This window comes from Rutidosis leptorrhynchoides, unplaced genomic scaffold (assembly GCF_046630445.1).
Source record: "Rutidosis leptorrhynchoides isolate AG116_Rl617_1_P2 unplaced genomic scaffold, CSIRO_AGI_Rlap_v1 contig122, whole genome shotgun sequence".
NCBI lineage: Eukaryota > Viridiplantae > Streptophyta > Magnoliopsida > Asterales > Asteraceae > Rutidosis > Rutidosis leptorrhynchoides.
In genome coordinates this window covers 51,356-73,094 of record NW_027266377.1, presented here as the reverse complement: position 1 = coordinate 73,094, position 21,739 = coordinate 51,356, and the positions used below count along the sequence as shown (strand labels likewise).

General features: G+C 36.2%; 4 protein-coding genes across 4 annotated transcripts; 3 read left to right on the top strand and 1 right to left on the bottom strand.

The window, feature by feature from the left end:
- Positions 1–50: 50 nt before the first annotated feature.
- On the top strand, positions 51–5,638 carry LOC139881175 (putative ABC transporter C family member 15). Its single transcript, XM_071865692.1, is given in 17 exon segments — positions 51–60; positions 447–2,413; positions 2,416–2,787; positions 2,887–2,973; positions 3,076–3,246; positions 3,248–3,566; positions 3,569–3,720; positions 3,808–3,919; positions 3,922–3,971; positions 4,246–4,300; positions 4,303–4,539; positions 4,627–4,657; positions 4,659–4,779; positions 4,782–4,847; positions 5,008–5,313; positions 5,389–5,452; positions 5,541–5,638. Coding segments are annotated over 17 exon segments (4,218 nt in total).
- Positions 5,639–8,846: 3,208 nt separating this feature from the next.
- On the top strand, positions 8,847–9,872 carry LOC139881170 (protein TRANSPARENT TESTA GLABRA 1-like). The gene has a single exon (XM_071865685.1). The coding sequence runs from the start codon at positions 8,847–8,849 to the stop codon at positions 9,870–9,872; it is 1,026 nt and encodes a 341-aa protein (XP_071721786.1).
- Positions 9,873–15,099: 5,227 nt separating this feature from the next.
- Positions 15,100–18,080, top strand: LOC139881174 (uncharacterized). Its single transcript, XM_071865691.1, has 6 exons — positions 15,100–15,993; positions 16,211–16,309; positions 17,121–17,177; positions 17,278–17,297; positions 17,476–17,566; positions 18,003–18,080. Exons 1-6 carry the CDS (start codon positions 15,100–15,102, stop codon positions 18,078–18,080), a joined length of 1,239 nt encoding a protein of 412 aa, XP_071721792.1.
- Positions 18,081–18,593: 513 nt separating this feature from the next.
- On the bottom strand, positions 18,594–19,235 carry LOC139881168 (NDR1/HIN1-like protein 26). Its single transcript, XM_071865683.1, has one exon. The coding sequence runs from the start codon at positions 19,233–19,235 to the stop codon at positions 18,594–18,596; it is 642 nt and encodes a 213-aa protein (XP_071721784.1).
- Between the last annotated feature and the right edge of the window lie 2,504 nt (positions 19,236–21,739).

Below are 21,739 nucleotides of genomic sequence, written 5' to 3'. Positions count from 1 at the left end.
AATTTGAAAATCGAAGCAAAAGAGCTACTTTGTTGCTTAATTCAATTATTATGGCCGCCGGTAAGTTCACTCTTTTATTCTCTATCTTCTTCCAAATGTAGCTTCAAAACGGTAATGGTTATTCTGAAACTGCGTAATTGAAGCTTTGGGTTATCTAATACTACTATAGATGATGGGAGGATTTTCAATTGAGAAATCTTACAGACGTTCTTAGAGTAGCTAGCCGGGATATAACACAAAATGCACTTCTGATGATTTATATCAGTTTATGTTTTTTGCGTTTTGTTAGAATCATACTGCATAGTGCATACTGCGACTGGTTTTAAGATTATATCCAAGAGATGATTTTAGGTTCAATTTGTCTCTATATTTTCTTACAGAAAATTTTGATTCTTTGATATAATAATCCACCATCAAGCCACTGATCTTAAGCATTCTCTTTACAGGGTTGAATCTTCTTGTATTTCTGAAGAAATGGCCAGAGGAGCTGCTCAAGTCTCCATGCTTATGGGAGAATATAAGCATCTCAGTACATCTGGGATTTTTCGGAATTTTATTGATATATATTATTATGAAGAAATGCTGTCAACCAAGAACAGAAACTGTGGTCTCAAATCATGGCAAGGATATGTATGGTCTAATAGGATTAGGAAGGGCTGGGCCCTACACAGCCAGCATAGTATCTTCCGCTTTGCTATTGGGTGCTCATTTCCTGATTCTCATGTTGCTGCTGAATGGCGATCAAACATACTGCACTTCACATCTTCAAGGGATTACATCTGAGATTATGCAAACTTTGTCATGGTTTATATCGTTGGTTGCAATTTGCAGAATTGTGAGTATGCAATTTCCTTGGATTCTACGAGCTTGGTGGATATGCAATTTCTTTCTGTCTGTTATATGTACCTCTTTGCATACCTATGTAACCATTGTAATAAGCCATGAGAGATTCAAAGCTCGGAATTATGCAGAATTTCTCGGTTTAGTGGCATCTACGTTCTTAATGGGGGTTTCAATCCATGGAAAGACTGGTCTAATTTCTATTTCCTCGAATGGATTCACTGAACCTCTTCTCAACGGTGAAAAAACCGATATAAATTCTTCTCCATATGGGAAAGCTTCTCCTATCCAGCTTATTACGTTCTCTTGGCTCAATGAATTATTTGCTGTAGGCGTCAAAAAGCCTCTTGAACAGGATGATATCCCATATGTTTACTCCGGGGATTCTGCAGAATTCCTATCCCCATCATTTGACGACTGCCTGAATCAAGTCAAAAAAAAGGATAAAGTGGCAAACCCTTCAATTTACAAGGCAATGTATCTGTTCATCAGGAGGAAAGCAGCAATTAATGCAATTCTTGCTGTAATTAGTGCAGCAGTTTCCTATGTGGGCCCATATCTTATTGACGACTTTGTAAATTTCCTAGCCCTAAAGAAAGAGAGGAAATTACAAGAAGGCTACCTCCTTGCTTTAGCATTCTTAGGAGCTAAGTTGATAGAGACAGCAACTCAGAGGCAATGGATCTTTGGAGCTCGCCAGCTTGGACTTCGCCTCAGAGCAGTTTTAATGTCTCACATTTACAAGAAGGGCTTAGTTTTGTCTAGCAGATCCAGACAAAGCCATACAAGCGGAGAGATTATAAACTATATGAGCGTCGACGTACAGAGAATTGCCGATTTCATTTGGTATGTAAACACAATTTGGATGTTACCTGTACAAATCTTCTTGGCAATATATGTCCTCCATAGAAATCTTGGGTTAGGATCATTTGCTGCATTGGGAGCAACTTTAATTGCAATGACTTGCAATATACCAATTACAAGGTTTCAGAAAAGATACCAGTCTAAGATCATGGCAGCCAAGGATGCAAGAATGAAAGCCACCTCAGAAATTCTCAAAAACATTAAGACAATAAAACTCCAGGCATGGGATGATCAGTACCTTCACAAGCTTCAATCTTTAAGGCAGAAAGAGCATAATTGGATATGGAAATCGCTGAGATTGTCTGCTACTTCAGCTTTTGTATTCTGGAGCACGCCTACATTTATCTCCGTTGTAACATTTGGCACGTGCGTTCTCATCGGCATAGAATTGACAGCTGGCAGAGTCTTGGCTGCTCTAGCCACTTTCAGGATGCTGCAAGATCCAATCTTTGCTTTGCCTGATTTATTATCTGTTGTCGCACAAGCAAAAGTTTCAGCAGATAGAGTTGCTTCCTACCTCCAGGAAGAAGAAATTCAGAAGGATTCCGTTGTGTATGTTTCCAGAGATCGAACAGAAGTCGATTTAGATATTGAAGATGGGACATTTGGTTGGGATTCAGAAATGATTACCCCAAATCTTCATTCAATAAACTTAAAAGTGAAGAGGGGGATGAAAGTAGCTATTTGTGGAACTGTAGGATCGGGGAAATATCTAGCTTCCTTTCATCTATTCTAGGAGAAATGGAAAAGTTGTCCGGATCTGTGAAGATAAGTGGTTCTAAAGCTTATGTTCCTCAGTCGCCATGGATCCTGACAGGAACTATAAGGGAGAATATTCTATTTGGAAAACCGTATCAGAGTACCAAATATGAAAAAACTGTTAAAGCATGTGCTCTTGTAAAGGACTTTGAACTGTTTTCTAGTGGAGACCTTACAGAAATCGGAGAAAGAGGAATTAACATGAGTGGAGGACAGAAGCAGAGAATTCAAATTGCTCGAGCAGTATACCAGGATGCTGATATATATTTACTTGATGACCCTTTCAGCGCTGTGGATGCTCACACTGGAACTCAACTCTTTCAGGTTCTTTTTCCACAAAACTTTGGAACTGTTATTATGTATCTATTTCTTTGTTTGATGGTTTTTCACTTGTCAACGAAAATTTTCTTTCTTTTTTTGCAGGAATGCCTAATGGGAATGCTAAAAGAGAAGACTGTACTTTATGTCACACATCAAGTTGAGTTTCTTCCTGCAGCAGATCTTATTCTGGTAAGAAAAATGATAAATTTCACCTAAACATCTTTTCTTAATTTTCCAGGTCAATTTTTCTATGATTAAACAAACAGTAATTCTTCCTACAAATTTGTACAGGTAATGCAAAATGGAAGAATAGCCCAAGCTGGAAGATTTGATGATATTTTGAAACAGAATACAGGATTCGAGCTATTAGTTGGTGCCCATAGCCAAGCGCTAGAATCAATTGTGACAGTCGAAAATTCAAGCAGGAATATCTCCAATGACCCCATTTCTGAAATTGAATTCATCCCCTTCATCTTCCAAAAAAGCACGTGTGGACTCAAAGCCTGACACCCCTCAAGAGAAAACAGAAAAAGGTGGAAAACTGGTCCAGGCAGAAGAAAGAGAAAAAGGAAGCATCGGGAAAGATGTTTACTGGAAGTACCTCACTCTTTTTAAAGGTGGAGTCTTAGTTCCAATCATTATCCTCGCGCTGTCTTCTTTCCAAGTATTGCAGATAGCTAGTAATTACTGGATGGCATGGGCTTCTCCCACTACTACTGATGACGATTCCAAGTCAGCATTGAGCACGTATGCCATTTTACTAGTCTATTCGCTGCTTGCTATTGAAGTTCCTTTTGCGTGCTGGTGCGAGCAATTCTTATTGTTCTGACCGGACTTTGGACTGCTCATAAGCTCTTCACAAACATGTTGCAAAGCATACTTCGTGCTCCTATGTCGTTTTTTGATTCAACGCCCACTGGAAGAATTCTAAATCGGGTTAGTTAAGAATATCTGTTGTAAGGGTGCATTTTCAAAAAATTTATTCATTAAAAGACTAGACATTAACTTATTTCATGCTTGCAGGCTTCCACGGATCAGAGTGTGGTGGACTTAGAAACGGCATTGAGATTAGGGTACTGTGCTCAAAATTTTATTCAACTATTAGGGATCATTGCAGTGATGTCGCAGGTCACCTGGAAGTCTTTCTCATCTTCATTCCAGTAATGGCTATTTGCATTTGGTACCAGGTAAGCATGCATTTTTTTGCCTTCAGTTTTTTCAGTATAGATGTTTATCAAAAGGGATATTATGTGTTTCGATTCTTATCCGTTCTAGTTCATTGATCTTCATGTTAGAATTTCTGGTTTGTTTGTCCAATTTCTATAAATATTTCATTCTAATTTAAAGAGAAAAAAACAAACCAGAAATTCTACGTGTTGACTATAGAATCCAAAGCACAGACAATTCTCTCCAGTTTAGATAATTTCCTCATGGAGGACTACTGTATTTTTGTTCCACCAGCGATATTATCTCCCTACAGCAAGAGAGCTGGCTCGATTGGAGGGATTACAAAGAGCTCAGTTCTGCATCATTTTGCAGAATCCCTAGCTGGGGCAGCAACAATCCGTGCCTTCCATCAAGGAGATCGTTTTACGGATGCAAACCTTAGGCTAATAGATGGTCACTCAAGGCCATGGTTTCATAATGTGTCTGCAATGGAATGGCTTTCATTCAGGCTTAATATACTCTCCAATTTCGTATTTGCTTTGTCTCTGGTAATCCTTGTGGTGCTACCTGAAGGAGTAATTGATCCAAGTAAGTATAAATAAATAAATACATTATGCCAAATAAACAATAAGAACATTGAATTTATATTCACTTCTGTTTTGTTTTTCGGTATAGGCATTGCTGGTTTGGCAGTAACATATGGCATAAGTTGAATGTTACACTAGAAAAGTTATATGGAATATTTGCAATGCGGAAAATAAAATGATCTCAGTAGAGAGGATTCTTCAGTACTCAAACCTTCCAAGCGAAGCGCCACTCGTTAACTCATTATTGAAGACTCCAGACCACCTAATAACTGGCCAGAGGTCGGAACAATTAGCTTCAAAAACTTACAGGTAAGCATCGAACACAAAATACACGAAACCCCATTTAGCTGTATTTTTTCTTTTTCTTTTTCTTTTTTTATGTTTCAGATTTTCCACAAGTAAACATACCTGAAGTGGTTGATAAGTTCCGAACATACTTGTGGAAACTATATGATTCAATTTCCTACAGATCCGCTATGCTGAACATCTTCCAACGGTTCTGAACAACATAAGTTGCACATTTCCAGGAGGGAAAAAAGTGGGTGTGGTCGGAAGGACAGGGAGCGGGAAATCCACCCTTATACAAGCAATTTTCAGGGTTGTTGAACCTAGACAAGGAAGCATACTTATTGATGATGTTGATATTTCCAAGATAGGCCTTTATGACTTAAGATCACGACTTAGTATCATCCCACAGGACCCTTCCATGTTTGAAGGAACAGTTAGAGAAAACCTTGACCCTCTACAGCAATACTCAGACAGTGAAATATGGCAGGTAAAAATAAAATTTTTAGTCAAACATGGCAGGTAAAAGTAAAAATTGGCAATTGATCCCAGCAAAATTATGCAGGTGATAGATAAATGTCAACTGGGAGATCTGGTGCGCGACAAGGAAGAAAAACTGGATGCCTCAGGTAATAATTGGATGCTTTGTTACAGTTAAGACTTAAGGGACTAATATATATTGAATTGTTAAATGTTTCTGCAATTTTTTTCAAGCAGTGGTTGAGAATGGAGAAAATTGGAGTGTTGGGCCTCCTCGAGTCTCCTACCTTTCTTTTAATCAATTTGTCTTCGAATGTATCCACCAGTCAATTTAATATTGGATTCAGTAAATGAGAGCAAATGAGCTGGTACATAGCTAGTATTGGAAAAAAAAATCACATAAGCCAAAAATTAGTATGCTGTCAGTTTTGTATGCTGTCAAAAATTAGTAACAAGCAAAGAGTATCTGTTTTCTTGCTTACAATTGAATGAATTTCATAACGCCAATGGCCCCCGTCAGTTTATAATTGAATGAATTTCATAACGCCAATGGCCCCGCCCAGACCCATTACCATTTTCTTGCTTTCATCGGCATCATCAGTTTATATTTTTATCCTCGCTTACTTTGTTTTCAAAAAACTTCACATATGATCACTCATTATATGATTACTTATTTAAGTATGAAGCACCTAGCACCTAAAAAAAGTTACAAATCTCGTCGGACTTACCTTAATTTCCAACAGGGATCGTGAAGTTGTCAAATTTGTTATCATCTATTTTAATATTAAATGATTTTAGAAGTTTGTCAATGGATGTTAACGAAATATTTAAAGACCTAATTAATAGTAGACGTCATGGCTAGCGCAAAAATTGTTCGTCATCGAGTGACGACATGCACCATGAATTGAAACCGGCCAGGTTGTACACATACAGATCATAAATGTTTTTTTTTGGCTCAAAAGAAAGAGAGAAAAAAATATACTCAGAAACTCGATCCTTTCTACTTATTTTGTATTACATGTCTATGGGATTTCATTCCATAATTTATCTCCATCATTAGTTTACATGCTAGGTGACATCATTTTATTATATGGTATTTTTTTAATATCTTATTATATGGACTATATATAAGCTCACATAAAGATTATTAGACTGTGCTGGTTTTATGCTTGAAACATTTTTTTCTTGCTCCGGATAAAAAATTAAAAAACACCCTTATGTAAAAAGATTTTCTAATTTGAAATGATTTTTTCGTTTTTTGGTACTTAACTTCCTGAGCAAAAACTTAGCAAGAGAGCCTCTGATATCACGTAAACAATTAAAAAAATTAACATGTGACAATTCTTCTTTTATTTTTGTTTCGTACATAGTTTTTCTTCTAATTGTTTTCGCTAATGTTAACCAATTCATCTAATTAGACGTATATAATGTTAAATAAAAATATATATTTTTCCTATTATTTTTTTATATTATATTAGAGTTATTAATCAAACTATTCAAAAAGTTATATACTAAAGGCATCCCAAGATATAAAAATTAGAAAAAAATAACAATTACCATAGACAAAATATACTTTTATTATTTATTACATGATATAGATCCTTCTACCAACGCATTTGGTGAAGTATATATTTGTTCATTGTTATTCTTGTCATAAATTTTTTGCACCGTTTGCAAAGGTTCTTACAAGTTTACAACTACTACTACAAAAAAAAAAAAAAAAAAAAATTAATTACGACATCATGTCATTTGGGTAGAGCACGGCTGGTTTGATCAATTTTTTTCCCTATGGTTATCGAGTGGTGAATGGTGATTAGAAATTAGGTCTAAACCAGGGGCTGTGCATATAAGGGCATAAAATTTCCTGCCCTAACTCGAGATCTATGGAATTCAAAAGAAATAGTCAACGAATCATAGAATAACATAATTTTGATTATATGTAATATTCACATAATAAATTACTTATTTTATTACTTATTGTTGTACTATCAAGGAATAGTGATATTGCACTTAAGCATTGTATATTGACCTTAAATTATGTCCTTCGAAAGGAATAGTGATATTTCATTAAAATGGGAATTGGTGCTAAAATAGTTTTGTCTATTCGTACATTTTTATTTTTTTTAATGGTAATGTATTCGTACATTTGCTTGTCAATAATTGAACTATTTATACCAGGGGAATTTTATGACCATCGTGTTGTGTGGCACTTTGCCTTGGCAGATCAAGTGTTTGGTCGAATGGGCTTGGGTTTGTGAGACTTCTGGGATTTTTTTTTTCTTTTTTAAAGTCAGACTTCTGGGACTTGAATTCAATGGACCTATAAATTTTATGAGAGGTCTGATTATCATATTATACTACTGTATATATTTTCTGTAGTACTAATATATGGGTCATGAAAGGGAGTATTTTTTTTTGTGCATGGTTTTACAAAAATATCTTTTGTGAAGGTTATAAAAAAAAATAGTTGATCTATAAATGCTACATCTATCTTTGAATATATGTATTTTTGACATTTTAGATCCATTTAGATTCATTTATTTAAAGACGGATCGTTGACCTCTAATGTGGCACGTTTCCTCCTAGTTATATGATCAACGGCATGTGGAGTACATTGAAAACTAAGAATTACATAACCTTACTTCAAAAAACTAAGAATTGCATAACCTTATACTAATAAACATAAATATATGGGCTGGATTTCAGAGTAAATTTATATGGGCTGACTTAAAAAGAAATTGAATCACATTCGATATTGGGCTTCACGTGTGTTGAATTAGCTTTCACTGGATTGTGCTTCCCATCCCAATTCACGGTTTCTTCTTTCGCATAAAGACATCTTTGATTTTATTAAACCTGTTTGTGATCATTGTTGGCCAATTATACCTTAGTCCAAAAAAAAGAGTTCATGCTCGAATTCAAAATTTTTACTATTTCATAATAATCAGAAAGTTTCGTATGTTCAAAATAATCAGAAAGTTTCGTTTTATATAAAAGAATTTTAGTTTATTCATAAAAAAAAAAAAAAGAATTTTAGTTTTGTATGGTCAGGTCAACAAAAGTAGTTATATAAGAAGAGACATGCTAAATGAACTCATGAAACAACAAAAGTAGTTAGTTTTGTGGTTTGATTGAAGCTACCTAATTTTTCAGGTACAGAAACAAACAAGAGAATTCAAGTCAATCAGACATGCACGATACCAAGACCGGACTTAAATAGTTGTAATAAATATAATAATAATTAGGAGGACGAATCTAACCAATCAATCTCATTACTGTCCTCAATTCAAATGTGTTGTGTCGTCGTCATCATCATCTTGTAATTAAGAATTTAAGATCGAGACGAAACTGTTTATGGAGTTTCCCAACAATTCACTCATTCTTCAGTCCCACCACCACTACTCTTCTCCATTTCACATTTGACCACTCCACTATATTTCATTTTCCTGGAAAATTCACAAACCCCACCTACCGTATATTCAATAAATTTTGGCTTTACTTTCGATCGATCGATTCTCATTTCCAACACCCACACAAAGAAAAATGGAGAATTCGACTCTGGAATCCCACCTCAGATCTGAAAACTCCGTTACCTATGAATCTCCTCACCCAATTTACGCCATGTCCGTCTCTCCCTCCGCCGCCCACAACCACCGTATCGCCGTCGGAAGTTTCATTGAAGACTACAGTAATCGTGTAGATATACTCTCTTTCGACCCAGAAACCCTCTCCATAAAGAATTCTCAGCCTTGTCTCTCGTTCGAACACCCTTATCCGCCTACGAAGCTCATGTTTCACCCTTCCAACAACTCCGCACTCCTCCGTAAATCGACGGAACTCCTCGCTTCATCTGGCGACTACCTCCGTCTGTGGGAGGTACGTGAGAATTCAATTGAACCAGTATCGGTGTTGAACAACAGCAAGACTAGCGAATTCTGCGCGCCTTTGACTTCTTTCGATTGGAACGAGATTGAGCCTAAGAGAATCGGGACTTGTAGCATTGACACGACTTGTACGATTTGGGATATCGAAAAGGGTGTCGTCGAAACACAGCTAATTGCTCATGATAAAGAAGTTTACGACATTGCTTGGGGAGAAGCTAGGGTTTTCGCATCGGTTTCTGCTGATGGGTCGGTTCGGATTTTCGATTTGAGGGATAAAGAGCACTCCACGATAATCTACGAAAGTCAACAACCAGACGCCCCTTTGCTTAGACTTGCATGGAACAAGCAGGATTTGAGGTACATGGCTACAATCTTGATGGATAGTAATAAAGTTGTGATTTTGGACATTAGGAATCCTACAACGCCAGTAGCTGAGTTGGAGAGGCATCGAGCTAGTGTGAATGCCATTGCTTGGGCGCCTCAGAGTTACAGGCATATTTGCTCGGCTGGGGATGATGCTCAGGCACTTATCTGGGAGTTGCCTGCTATAGCTGGACCTAATGGAATCGATCCAATGTCTATGTACTCCGCTGGCTCGGAGATTAACCAGCTTCAGTGGTCCCTAGCACAGCCTGATTGGATTGCGATTGCATTTACCAATAAATTGCAGCTTCTCAAGGTTTGAGGTGGGTATTTGATGATTCATTTACTTAATTGTGATGATGACACTTTATATTTCAATGCGTTTTGGATATTGCATATCTGCTCTGTAACACTTAAGGGTACTTGTCATTGTTTATCCTTTGTGATCAATTTACTGAGATGTGGCGATACTCTGATGCGCTTAGAAGTTACAACTTGTTTTCTTTAGCTTTTGTATGTTAACTGGATTTATTTGCACTCTTGACCGCAGTAGATGTTCCTTTAGACTAAATTTGATGATCAATCAAGTCAATCATTTTGTTTAGTAGCCAAAGTGAATTTTTGCTTTTACATAATCTGACTGCACATTGCCTTCTGTTTTGTCCACATTGACCTCTTTAAGGTTAAGTTACTCTTTGTTGCATGAATCTTATCTTTTTTTTCCTCCTTGTAACATAAAGTGCACTTTCTTAGTTTTTGCCTTGGTTATCCTACTGACCATTTTGCATGATGCATTTTCATCATCAACCTCTTTTTCCCTTTACCTTGACTATTTTACTAACTCTCCTTGTAATTGATTCATCGAGTCACTTTCATTAATGCTGTGGTTTTTACTAAGTCTCCTTGTAAGTTTGGTTAACGTTGAATGTGCTTTACCTAAATGCATAGTTCTTACTATAGCTCCTGACTGGGATTCTTTCTCATCTGAAAGAGTAACCTTTTATGTTTTACTTCAATTGATTTTCTCGTTCCTTGTTATGTTAAACTTGTTTATTGTTCCTACTACTAGTCAATTTAAAAATAGCACAAGTTTGGAAATCTGGGGAGGGAAAATATTGATGATAGTGGATTTACTTGATGCTTTATCTCTTTATTTTTGCTCGCCCTTTTTCCAGCTTAGTTAGTTACCATGTTTCTCGTTTTTGTATTACGCAGAACCGCTGATTGTGGAAGGAGAAGATGTTGCCAAACAATGCAGTAAGGGATAGTTTAGGATGATTTGTTATTTATTCCATTTTAGAGTAAGAGATCATACAAAGCCCACTCGCACCATTCTCTTATTGTTAAAGCCCAATCCAATGTCAAGCTAATACCACCTCCATCCAACAAAGCTACTTATCTGGTGTAGTTCTTCCCACTAGCTTCCTAAGTCCCACATGTCATGAGAAAGGTATAGTTTTGCCGAAAAGTGTATAATAATTCTGCGATTAAGAACAAATTAAAATCTATATAACACATCAAGAGGTAAGTACTTGAAACTCTTTTATATCAAAATTTCATCATATCTTTTTTTTTTCAGACTCTATTCTCCCTAATTAAAACAACTATATATATTTGTAAAACTATATAGTTAAAGTTTTCAATTAAATTATATAATTACTCTCTATGACTAGTTTCTACACAATACAGCTATTTTTGTTATCCTTGTTCACTTCGGTGCTTGAATTGGAACTTCGAACAATGAATTGTATTTAAAATTCGGTGAATTGAGTATGAAATTTCAGAAATATGCATAAACTGATCACTTCAAGTTCATTTTCTTATGCTCCAATTATGCTATTCTTCAGATACAACTCGATTTTATATTTGTTTCCGCCTACAGTACTTATATTAACAACGCCTTTCTAGGAAACAAAAATATCGTTCATTTATTTTAGGTACCTAATCAGTGAGGTTGCTAATATTTTAGTACAAGTTTATCTTAATTTTCTCAGAAAACAAGTCATGGTAGCAACGGAGAGATTAGGTGGTCAATATATCGCAAATCTTCATCCTCAGTGGCAGTGCACGCACTTGGTACAAGTTTGAGCATGCTATGTTTTGATTGGTTCAAGTCCTTTGTGATCTCTTAACGCCTTCCTCACACCTCTGGTGGATGCAAGCTTGAGCTTGCTTTGAAGCATGGATCAAGAAATAGTCTCTTTGTTGTTACGCTTGGTCAGTTGGTTGGTTTGTAGTTGGCATTAGAATAAATGGTAAAAGAGAATTGCTTATTGTTCTCATTAGTCACGATATTGCTCTTATTTACACTAGTAATTCAGTGCGTAATACCTTCTCATTTTCATCAATTCCATTTGAGGTTGAGTGAATCACTGTACAATATCAAGAGTGTCATGGAGAGATGACGTTGTGCGCTTGGATGAGTTGAATAGGCTTGTAGGGTTTAGCAGCAATGAAAATTCATGTCTTCCTTCTGGTATTCGTGAAATCCAGAAACTTAACATGATTGGAGGAGATCCACAGTCATGGTTTTCCGGAAAATAGCCTAGTAAAATTATGAATACGGACTCAGGTAGCCTAGTTCAGTCAATGTATGTTGATTCATACATTTTCTGAATTTTACAAGTAGGAAATGACTAATGAATGTTCTCCATGCCATGCTATAATGAGTATTGATTTATTCCCTTGTTTCCAATTTCTTCCATGTATTTTACATGTTATTCTAAATTAAAAGTTAGTATTAGTTGCCAACCAGAGCGTGGCTTAATGATTAAGGCGTTTCCTCCCTCGGGAGGTTATGGGTTCGATTCTTGGGAGAGCAACCGAACAAATTTTGGGTGGGTAGATTATTGTATTAGGTTTATCAAATAACAGAGAGGATGGTTGCTTTTTCAGTTTATGCACAACCTTAATATAGGGAAAAAAATTGGATACATTTTCATAGGTATTTTATGTCTTTTTTTTTATCTAAATTGATTGTACTTCTTGAGTTATAATAATAAAAGGAATATAGATAAATATACAATCATTTAATATAAGAAAGATTTTCTTATAAAGTATCTGTAAAAAATATATGTAAGCCAAGCCTTTAATGCAATTAGGATAGATAAATCTTTTTGATTATTGTGGTTTGGTATGTAATTTTTTTTTTCGTCCCTCTCTTTTGACTGGGTAGTAATGAATTAATTTTGTATGTGCATTGACAAAATTGATTTGATTTTACCTCAAGAAATGTACAGTTGAAGTCATCGGAAGATGTGGAAGGATATATGTGGCATGCCCAATTGAAATTGATTTGTTTTGACATCAATTGAAGAAGATTAAAAATTGGACGGGCTTTTAAATCGAAAACACTATATTTAAACTTAACATTTCAATATAAATAACATTCACTCATCAATTTAGATTTTCTTCAAGGTTATTCAACAACCATGACAATGCTGTTGTTCAAAAAATTCAAGAAATTTAATTACTCCTTCAACAGCAAGAGAATGAACTACAATCTTGTATGAAGGCAAAACAATTCGACAACTTCGAAGATATCACTGAACAAGTTGCCCATATACTCTCTCACAAAGAAGCAAGAACTCGAAGAAACATTTCACTTGCAGCATATAATGGTTTCTGGAAATATTGGAACATAAACAACACGCCTGAAGTCCCAATTCAATTTCTCAAGGACTGATTCGAAGCAAATGAGGTTGAGAAGGAGTTTCATAAGTCAGCTACATACACTGCTTTCGAAGATGACAACACATTCCACATCATCGCTAATGGTTCACAAGGTGACATAGCTCATGGAGAAGATGAGAGAACACTAGGTCTCGGAATAATATCCGAAGAAAATCAATCATTTCAATATAGATATACTTTCAAAATGTTATCATGGTATCAAAATCAAATGGACTGTCGATGTAATTAATTGTTATCTTGTGAACACTTATTCCTCTTCAGTCCTCACCACTAGTCGGAGGATAGAAGTGTTAGCATAAATCATGATATCTACGATTAAGGTCATCCATCAAAAAACAAAAGACGATTAAGGTTAGAATCGCGAACGAAGAACACGAATTGCTCATGATGATGAATATGACTAATGCTTGTTAATGAAAGATTCAATTAGATGTCAGACTATCAATAGACAAATTGATAAGGATATGATGATTACCAATGGATATTCCATGAAGCACGTAAATGTTATCGTCCTATTTTATTCTTGATTAATTAGTGCAATGATATGACGTTTTTAAATATCATCATTCTAATTGTTACTTAATCAAAATGAATATTACATTTATGATGACGTTGTCATTTTGGGAGAACTCCAGGATGGCATTCCCTACCAGGCATATGCCGACCACATTGCTCAAGTCGTGAGAAAATATGTTGTAGGTCCGGCGGATGAGGAAACTTATCTAGGTAGCGTGTTGCTTCAAATTTAAAATAAAAGTGTTACCTATTTGCATATTTATTTTATACTATTGCATATGTATATTAGTTCGTTCATTTCTATCCATCTATTCGATTGCATTTTATTACTTTATTTAAAAGTTGAGTCTGTTGTCACATAGGTTGGAGTGGAATTGAACCTTACATTGCTACACGTGTCCGAGGAGGTTTGACGATCGGAGTGATATCGACAACCACAACAAGATGGTCCACTGAGATTTGAAGGCAAAGCATAACTTGGTGAGCCGTATGCCCAGGATGCAGAACACTCTTTGCATCCAAACTGTTGCGAATTGAGCATGAAGAAAATGAGTGTCTCCACCCACGTGTGTAGCGTGTATTAGATATATGGTTATACCCCACATCGACGCGACCGTTCATCAAGATGGTAGTATTATATTTATATATATATATCCCATATCGACTACCAATCAAACTTGGAATGTTCTAGCTATATGAGATTGTCATTAATTTGAATGTTCTATGGCGTCTTAACAAAAGGTCTAAGAAAATATTATATCCTCTTAAAATGTATGATATTTTTTATCCGTCTCAAAATACATGATATTTTTCATACGTATTTTTATGGAGAAATATATACGTGCACCACTCAAGTATATTCTCTCTATCCCCTCCCATGCCTAGGGTGGCAAGACTAGACACCTTTCTTACTGGCCGTAGTCTAGTCTAGGCTCTTAATTTAGAGATCCCTTCAACTCAAAGAGTTCCTCACAAAATTTAAAATTTTACCTAAGTCAAAGGATCCATCTATAAATACACGAAGTCAAAGGATCTCAATTGGAGAACTTTAGCGACCATAAGTTAAATCCCAATGTTAATTGACATAGGAATATTTTTGTTCGTTTTAGGTTGGGAGCCACACATATACAGTATATAGAGCTTTACGTCATCGCATCGAGCTGGGAAGCAAATATCTGATAAAGTATCTCTCAGTCGACCTTTCCTCCAATCGCCACCTCTCAACCATCTATCTATCTATCTATCTATCTACTCCTTCCTTCCTCCAACAACAAATCAAAACATGGCAATGCTCTTCTTCAAATCATCCACACAATTACTGCAATCTCATTCAAATTGACATGTCAGCAACACCACCACCACCATCACCGTCGTCACAACCATCACGGCCGATCACAAACCCGAACACCAAAAACTTCCGTATAATCAACTCCCATAACAAGCCACCGTCATCTGCCGTTCCTGATCTCGTCCTCACCGCCGTCTCTCTTTTCTTCCTCTTCTCTTCCGCAAAATCACACACCGCCGCCACCAATTCCGCTATTCAATTCACCGGAATTCCTTTTTGCCCATTGAAATTGAACCCTCGTCGTAGATTCCCCAAAATCCCAACCATGTCTGGCTCCTTCCCTCCCCCGCCGCCAAACAACCACCATCGTTTCGCCTCGCCCCAATCTCTTTCCGATTGGTTGAAGCCCCGGCTGCCGTCCGATTCATTCGCAACTTGGGGAGTCAAACCCGGGACCAAAAACGTACATAACCTCTGGCTCGAGCTATCCGAAGGGGAAACCTCGCTCGCCGACTCAATTCCTCCAATTCGTACAGTTAATGTTGTCACCGTCAGAATTCTAGGGAAGGATAATCGGGTTCTGGTCGAATCCCATCAAGAATTATCAGATGGCAGTGTGAGGGAACGTTCTAGACCCTTGTCGGAGAAAATGAAACCTGATGAATCTCCGGAAGAGGCAGTGGCTCGTGCCGTAAAAGAAGAACTGGGCTCTTCCTATGAGGCTAGGATTTTGCCTGGTTCAAGTCGGATGAAGATGGAGGAGAGGAATTCATTGTCTTATCCTGGATTGCCGGCTCGATACGTGTTGCATTCTGTGGATGCCATTGTTGAAGGTTTGCCGGATGACGATTTTAGCACCGATGAGAAGGAAGAGTATCAGAATTCAAGTAAATATGGGGATGCTCTGAACAGAGCTGTCTCCGTCCGGAGACATTACTGGAATTGGGTTAGTTCATTATGAGTTATTTGATGTAGAATTGATGGATAGTACAATCTTATACAATTATAGGTTTTGTTTATTTTTCAAATCATAGTCATATGCTTCTAGCTACTGAGTCATCACAATACTAATCTTGTTTTGCTATTTATTTACAATGTCAAAGTTTCATTTTTGATATCTGTATTTCATAAAAGTTTATGTTTTTCTAGCTGTTAACTTATAGGTTCAAGTATTGAGCTTCGTGTCACTGTCAGTTTATTGTTTCCTTTCTCAATTTTCTGCACTGCTTGTGTGGTTGATCTCTGGTAATCGCATAGCTACGGTATGTTTCAGTATTAGAGGCTTTTCGTTGGAGGTTATGTAATAGGGGTCGAAGCAACATGTTAATAAAGCTAGGAAATTCATGTGTAAGATAGGAAAACTGGTCTGAATTGCAGCGAGTGCTAATCGGATATAATAATATTGATAAGCATGTGGAGTTTTGATACAAAAGCTAGCAATGTGAAACAATAGGCTGTTTACTTCCTGTAATTTAGAGTAGACTTACCACAACTCCAATTCTTGCACATGTAAACTTCAATAATTAGAATGCATAATCCATTCAAAAGGATGCATCTGATTACCATCTAAAAAGACACCTTTTCGCTTAGGGTTATCAAAATTTTGCCTAGCAAATTTTGCATATCAACCAAGCCCAAGTATAATCTATTTTCCAAAATTCTGAATCTTGCTCGTGAGGGAGCAAGTGATCTTATTTTTTATGGTCAGGATACAAAATTATAAATATAGACAAGCAGAGATGATCCACATAGAAAGCTCCATTAAAGACTTGGCAATTCTGAGAAACACATACATAAAAGAAAGTATTCTGAGTATGTATATCATTAACATTCAGATGAATGGATATGTTCTGTGATTGTCACTATGGCCAAGAAAAGTCTAGCAATATGTGCTGCTACTTCCATTATGATTTTATCTTTCCATTTCCCTTGAATAAAACAAGAGGAAAAAGAAATTATGAACAACATTATACTTTATGTGGGGTTATCTTATTTCCCTCTCTTCTCTGATCACTTTCCTTAATCTGAATGTTCAATCGATCTGCAATGATAGACATTTTTGCTTGGCATCAGATCATATCAGAGCAGGCAAATGTGAACGTGATTGTGAATCCACTCAGGAAAAAAAATGTACAAACCAAACTTTACAAGACTCAAAAGTCTTAGCTATGGCCTATAGATAAATATAATGGGTAGCATGAGAAATTGCTGTTATGTGATTTTTTCCCAGCTTATGAGTGGGGACATCAGGTAAAATATTCAACCCTATAAAAAGGAAGTCACCCTTCACCAGTTTTGTTTTGTAAATCTTGAAAAAGCTAGATTGCTTTTGAATATTTCATGTTTTCGTTTTCGAGAGGTTGAACCATTTTTTGTCTTTCATCAGATAAACTATTTGATTTTACTTGCACTATGAAATGCTGGCTAGAAATGACTGCGTCAACTGCTCTCTTATTGGCTGGCTCTCAATGAAGAAAGAAAAAGATGAAAGGAATCATTTGGCATTTGCTTATTTGCTAGTGCCCACTTGCATCTTTGTCTTCCCTAACCATAACTTAGGGAAGAATCTCGAAATCTTTTTTAATGGGAATTTCCTAATACATTACTATCACTTGCACTATGTATATGTAAATCTTTTCAAGGTTTGGCATTTGGTAAAATGTTCAACCGTCAACGCAGAGAAAAGAAACTGAACTGCATTTTACATTACTACTTTCATCTTTGTTTCCTTGATTTACGTAAAAATCCAAATATTTGCATCTAATTTGGGACGGAAGGAGTAATAGATAATCGTATGATCCATTTTTTTCAACAGTTTTGATCATCGGTAAGGTCCAAGAGTTTTATTAGGGATCATAGCTCCCTGCTACATGATTCCTTGGTATAAATAAGTATATTCAATTCAAATTCCAAATCCACAATTAACTATATAAGTGAATGTGATCATTCAAACAGACATGTAGAAGGGCAGAGCAAAAGGGTAACATAGTGGGAAAAAAGGGACCCAATCAGTGGCAGCAGCAAGCAAGTTGAGGCCCTAAATTTATTTCATTTATCTATCAATATATGATTACTACACTAAAAGAAAGACGACATATTGACATGGAAAATTCATATCAATGAATAAATGAATGATTCCTTACACAAAGTTAATTTGTTATCCTCCTTTTGTTAAATTAACCCTTTTTTCTCTCTTTAGAATCTCTATCCTCACTCAGCATCAAACTCTTCTCTTTTCTATTCATCTTCCTTTGAATCCAAAGCAACAACACCCTTCTTTTAGCATCACATGCAATATCCAGCAAAATATTGCAAGCGGAGGAGATAATATAACATAATCAAACCAAATTAGTATTCAGTAATGCTATATTACAAGAAAATGAGAAGACAATGGAAATTAAGACAATCAAAAAGCATCAAACTTATACCTCTAAACAAGTATTTCTTATAATTACAGATGAAAACAAATCAATGCAGCAAGACAGGAGAACTAATAACCAAGCTGAGTAATTCAAATAAACACAAAATTTATGTTAGACTAAGTTTTTAAATAGAAACAGAACACTGACTCCCCTGTCTTGTAGATAGAGGACCTGTCGGGATATTAGGACCAAAAGCCATAACAGAGATACAATTAACGGTAAACCTGTATCGACCCGAAACCCAAGTTCCGATTTTCCACCTTAACTTTCCATTCACTTTCAGATTAAGTACAAGCTTTCCTACCGTCCGATCACGTCCGACTTCATACCCGAATGAAGCCGATACGGGTAGGCCAGTTCCGACTAACGAAGCCGAAAGGAGATTACTTTCCTGATGATCCTGGTAGAAAGGAATGAGAGAAGTGTATGAGGTTATCTGTTCACCTTTGTAAGCTGCATAAGCTTGTATCTCGTCGTAGTAGATGCTAACTTTCTGATTAGGGTTTTTCGAGAGTAGAGTGAATTGGATTGAGGAATTCAGGAGGCTAGTAGTCGGACCTGAGAGGTTTAGCTGATAGATATCAGCTTCTTGGAGGGAGAATTGAGGCTTGGATGGGTGTAGGATGAGCCAGAATAGGAAGATTATGGCTAGGAATGTGGTGAAAAATGTTGAGAGTAAAAAAATGAGTTTTTTGTAATTTTTTGTTTCAAAGTTTAGTCCTTTCTTGGCACAGTGTTTGGGTGATTGAATTTCAAGTCTAGACATTTGCAGCAGAGAAAGATAGAGAGAGAGAAATGTTTAGGAAGTTTACAAGGCTAAGGAAGGAGAGGCAATGTAAACCTAAATTATATAGAGAGGCTAAGGCGCTAGGAAACAAAAATTCTATAATCACAATCTTGTTTTGTGGGGAGGTGGTCCTACTCCAAACTAGAAATTGCTTCCTATAATGTTTACTCTTTAAAAATCAAATGATAAAATTAAAAACCATTGTACACCTATGGAGACATTTATTTACTTTTTTAGTCTCTTCGAGTATCTCACCGCCGACAGTACTGAAACTAATCGCTCGTTATAACTGTCAGCGCGCGAAACGATAGGGAACTGACCACTTATTTCAAGTTGATCCTAAGCATAAAAAAGAGTGTGTAGAATCTTATTTTAACTTGATCCTAAGCATAAAAAGTGTGTAAAATCTTATTTTAACTTGATCAAGCTGAAAGATTATGTGGAGAAGTTTAATTAATGATTACTTGTTTTAAAAAAAAAATGATAAATAATTAGAGAAGAAGAATATTACTACATTTATTTAAGAATGTATGCAAGAAACAACAACAATAATCTATTTTTACAAAAAAAAAAAAAAAAAACAACAATAATCTATTGTTGAGCTAAAAGAAAAAAGGGAAAGCCAATTATTATTTCTTAGTTTCATTGCTTTTGACTGGCCGCTACTCACGCTTGTGTAGTTGGAGATTTTTACTTGTACCCTTCTGGATTTCACTTTTATATATAAATGGAACTGTAAAGTAAATAATTAATCAGTTTAGTTGAATATGAATTAATCTCAGCCCTTCATATATACACAAATTTCATGTTATACATAATAATGTCATTTAGAAAAGAAATTAAAAATGGTGAACTTGAATGAATGGTATTTGGACAAGCTTAACCTTTACCGTAAAAAGCTAGTACTCCCTCCTTCCCAAATTAGATGTTAATTTAGGAAATTTCACACAAATTAATAAAACATATTTTTTAGTTAATTTTTCAACATAATTGTGATTGTATGAACTAAAAAATCCTCATAGAAATATGTGTGTGAAGATGGTGAAGTTGGTGAGAGAGAATATATGGAGGACATGAGAGTGAAGATGGTGAAGGTGGTGAGGGTATAATGGAAAAACATAATTAATGTTCCTTAAACTTGTCAAAATTTCCATCTAATTTGAGACAAAAAATTATGTTTATATTAGCATCTAATTTGGGACGGAGGGAGTATTATGAAAACGTAAAAGAAAGAAACACATACTTTTTTCTTCATGTTAATTAACCTTTATGAAATATTCTATCTTTTCCTCTCTCTTAGTTTAGTTTAGGACAGAGAAAGTTCTCTCGATCAAGAAAATCCTAGTTCACGCCCTTCTTCCGGGTGCGGTACTTTTGTGCAACTGAGCCCTAAAAGGTGGATATGAATAACTATTTCTGAAAATCAGATTTTCGGGAATGCTAATTGTGATTAATTAAGGCTTGACCCGTAATTGTTGTTTCCGAGAGAAGTTTATAAAAAAAAATTAATTATTGCCAAGTCCGGAAATAGGAAATCCGGGACTTGTTTTGTCCCGAAAATGGGAAATGCGGTTGATGCTTGATCTGGAATTGTTGATTTCGTTTATGGGAAATCCGGGACTTCTTTAGTCCCGGAAATGGGAAATCCGGCTGCGCTTGATCCGGAATTGTAGTTTACGGGGATTACTATTGCCCCGGAAATGAAGTTTACGGGAAGCTTTAATCCGTAATTGTCATTCACGGGTTTAAAAGTCCGGAAATTCCACTTCCGGCAAAGTTTTTGCCTATAAATTTCACACCGCACGAGATTCATTTTCACAATCTTTCTTCATCTTTCTTAATATTTTTGAAAATCCTAGTTTTTTCTTCGTATTATTTTTTAAAATATTATTCAATATGTCTTCATATTTAAATTTATATTGTAGGAGTTCTGTACAATATGTTGATGGCAAGGTCGTGGTAGGTAGTGTTCCCGACGCAACGTATTTGATCAAAGATATGTTGAGTTATGATGATTTTTCCCAAATAATGTGCAATTATGCCGGCATTGAAAGAGAAGGGCTACAATTGAGGCTAATCTATGTATACGTGAATGATAACGGTGAAAAACAATGTATCGTTATTAATGATGATGGACATCGCCAAAGCAGCTCAGGGACAGATTGCCCTCAGGTGAAGGAGATCCATCCTATCCCACTTCAAATGCCAAGTCTTAAGCAAGCCTCCATCTTGCTCTCTAGCCATATCCGGGGGAATGCGCGAAGGGATTCAAAGGGGGAAGTGATGATGCTACATTATCATTGATGTATCAACATCATTCTTGAAGTCGTGACTTGTTCATAAGCTACCATCCGATTTATAATTCGGGTCGAACAACAAGATTCAATGCCGAGGGAGAGTCGAGTAGTAGGCCTCGCGGACGACGAGGTTACGGCCCCTCCGACGAGGATTACATTGTTCCTCGCGCAAGAGATTATCATGTG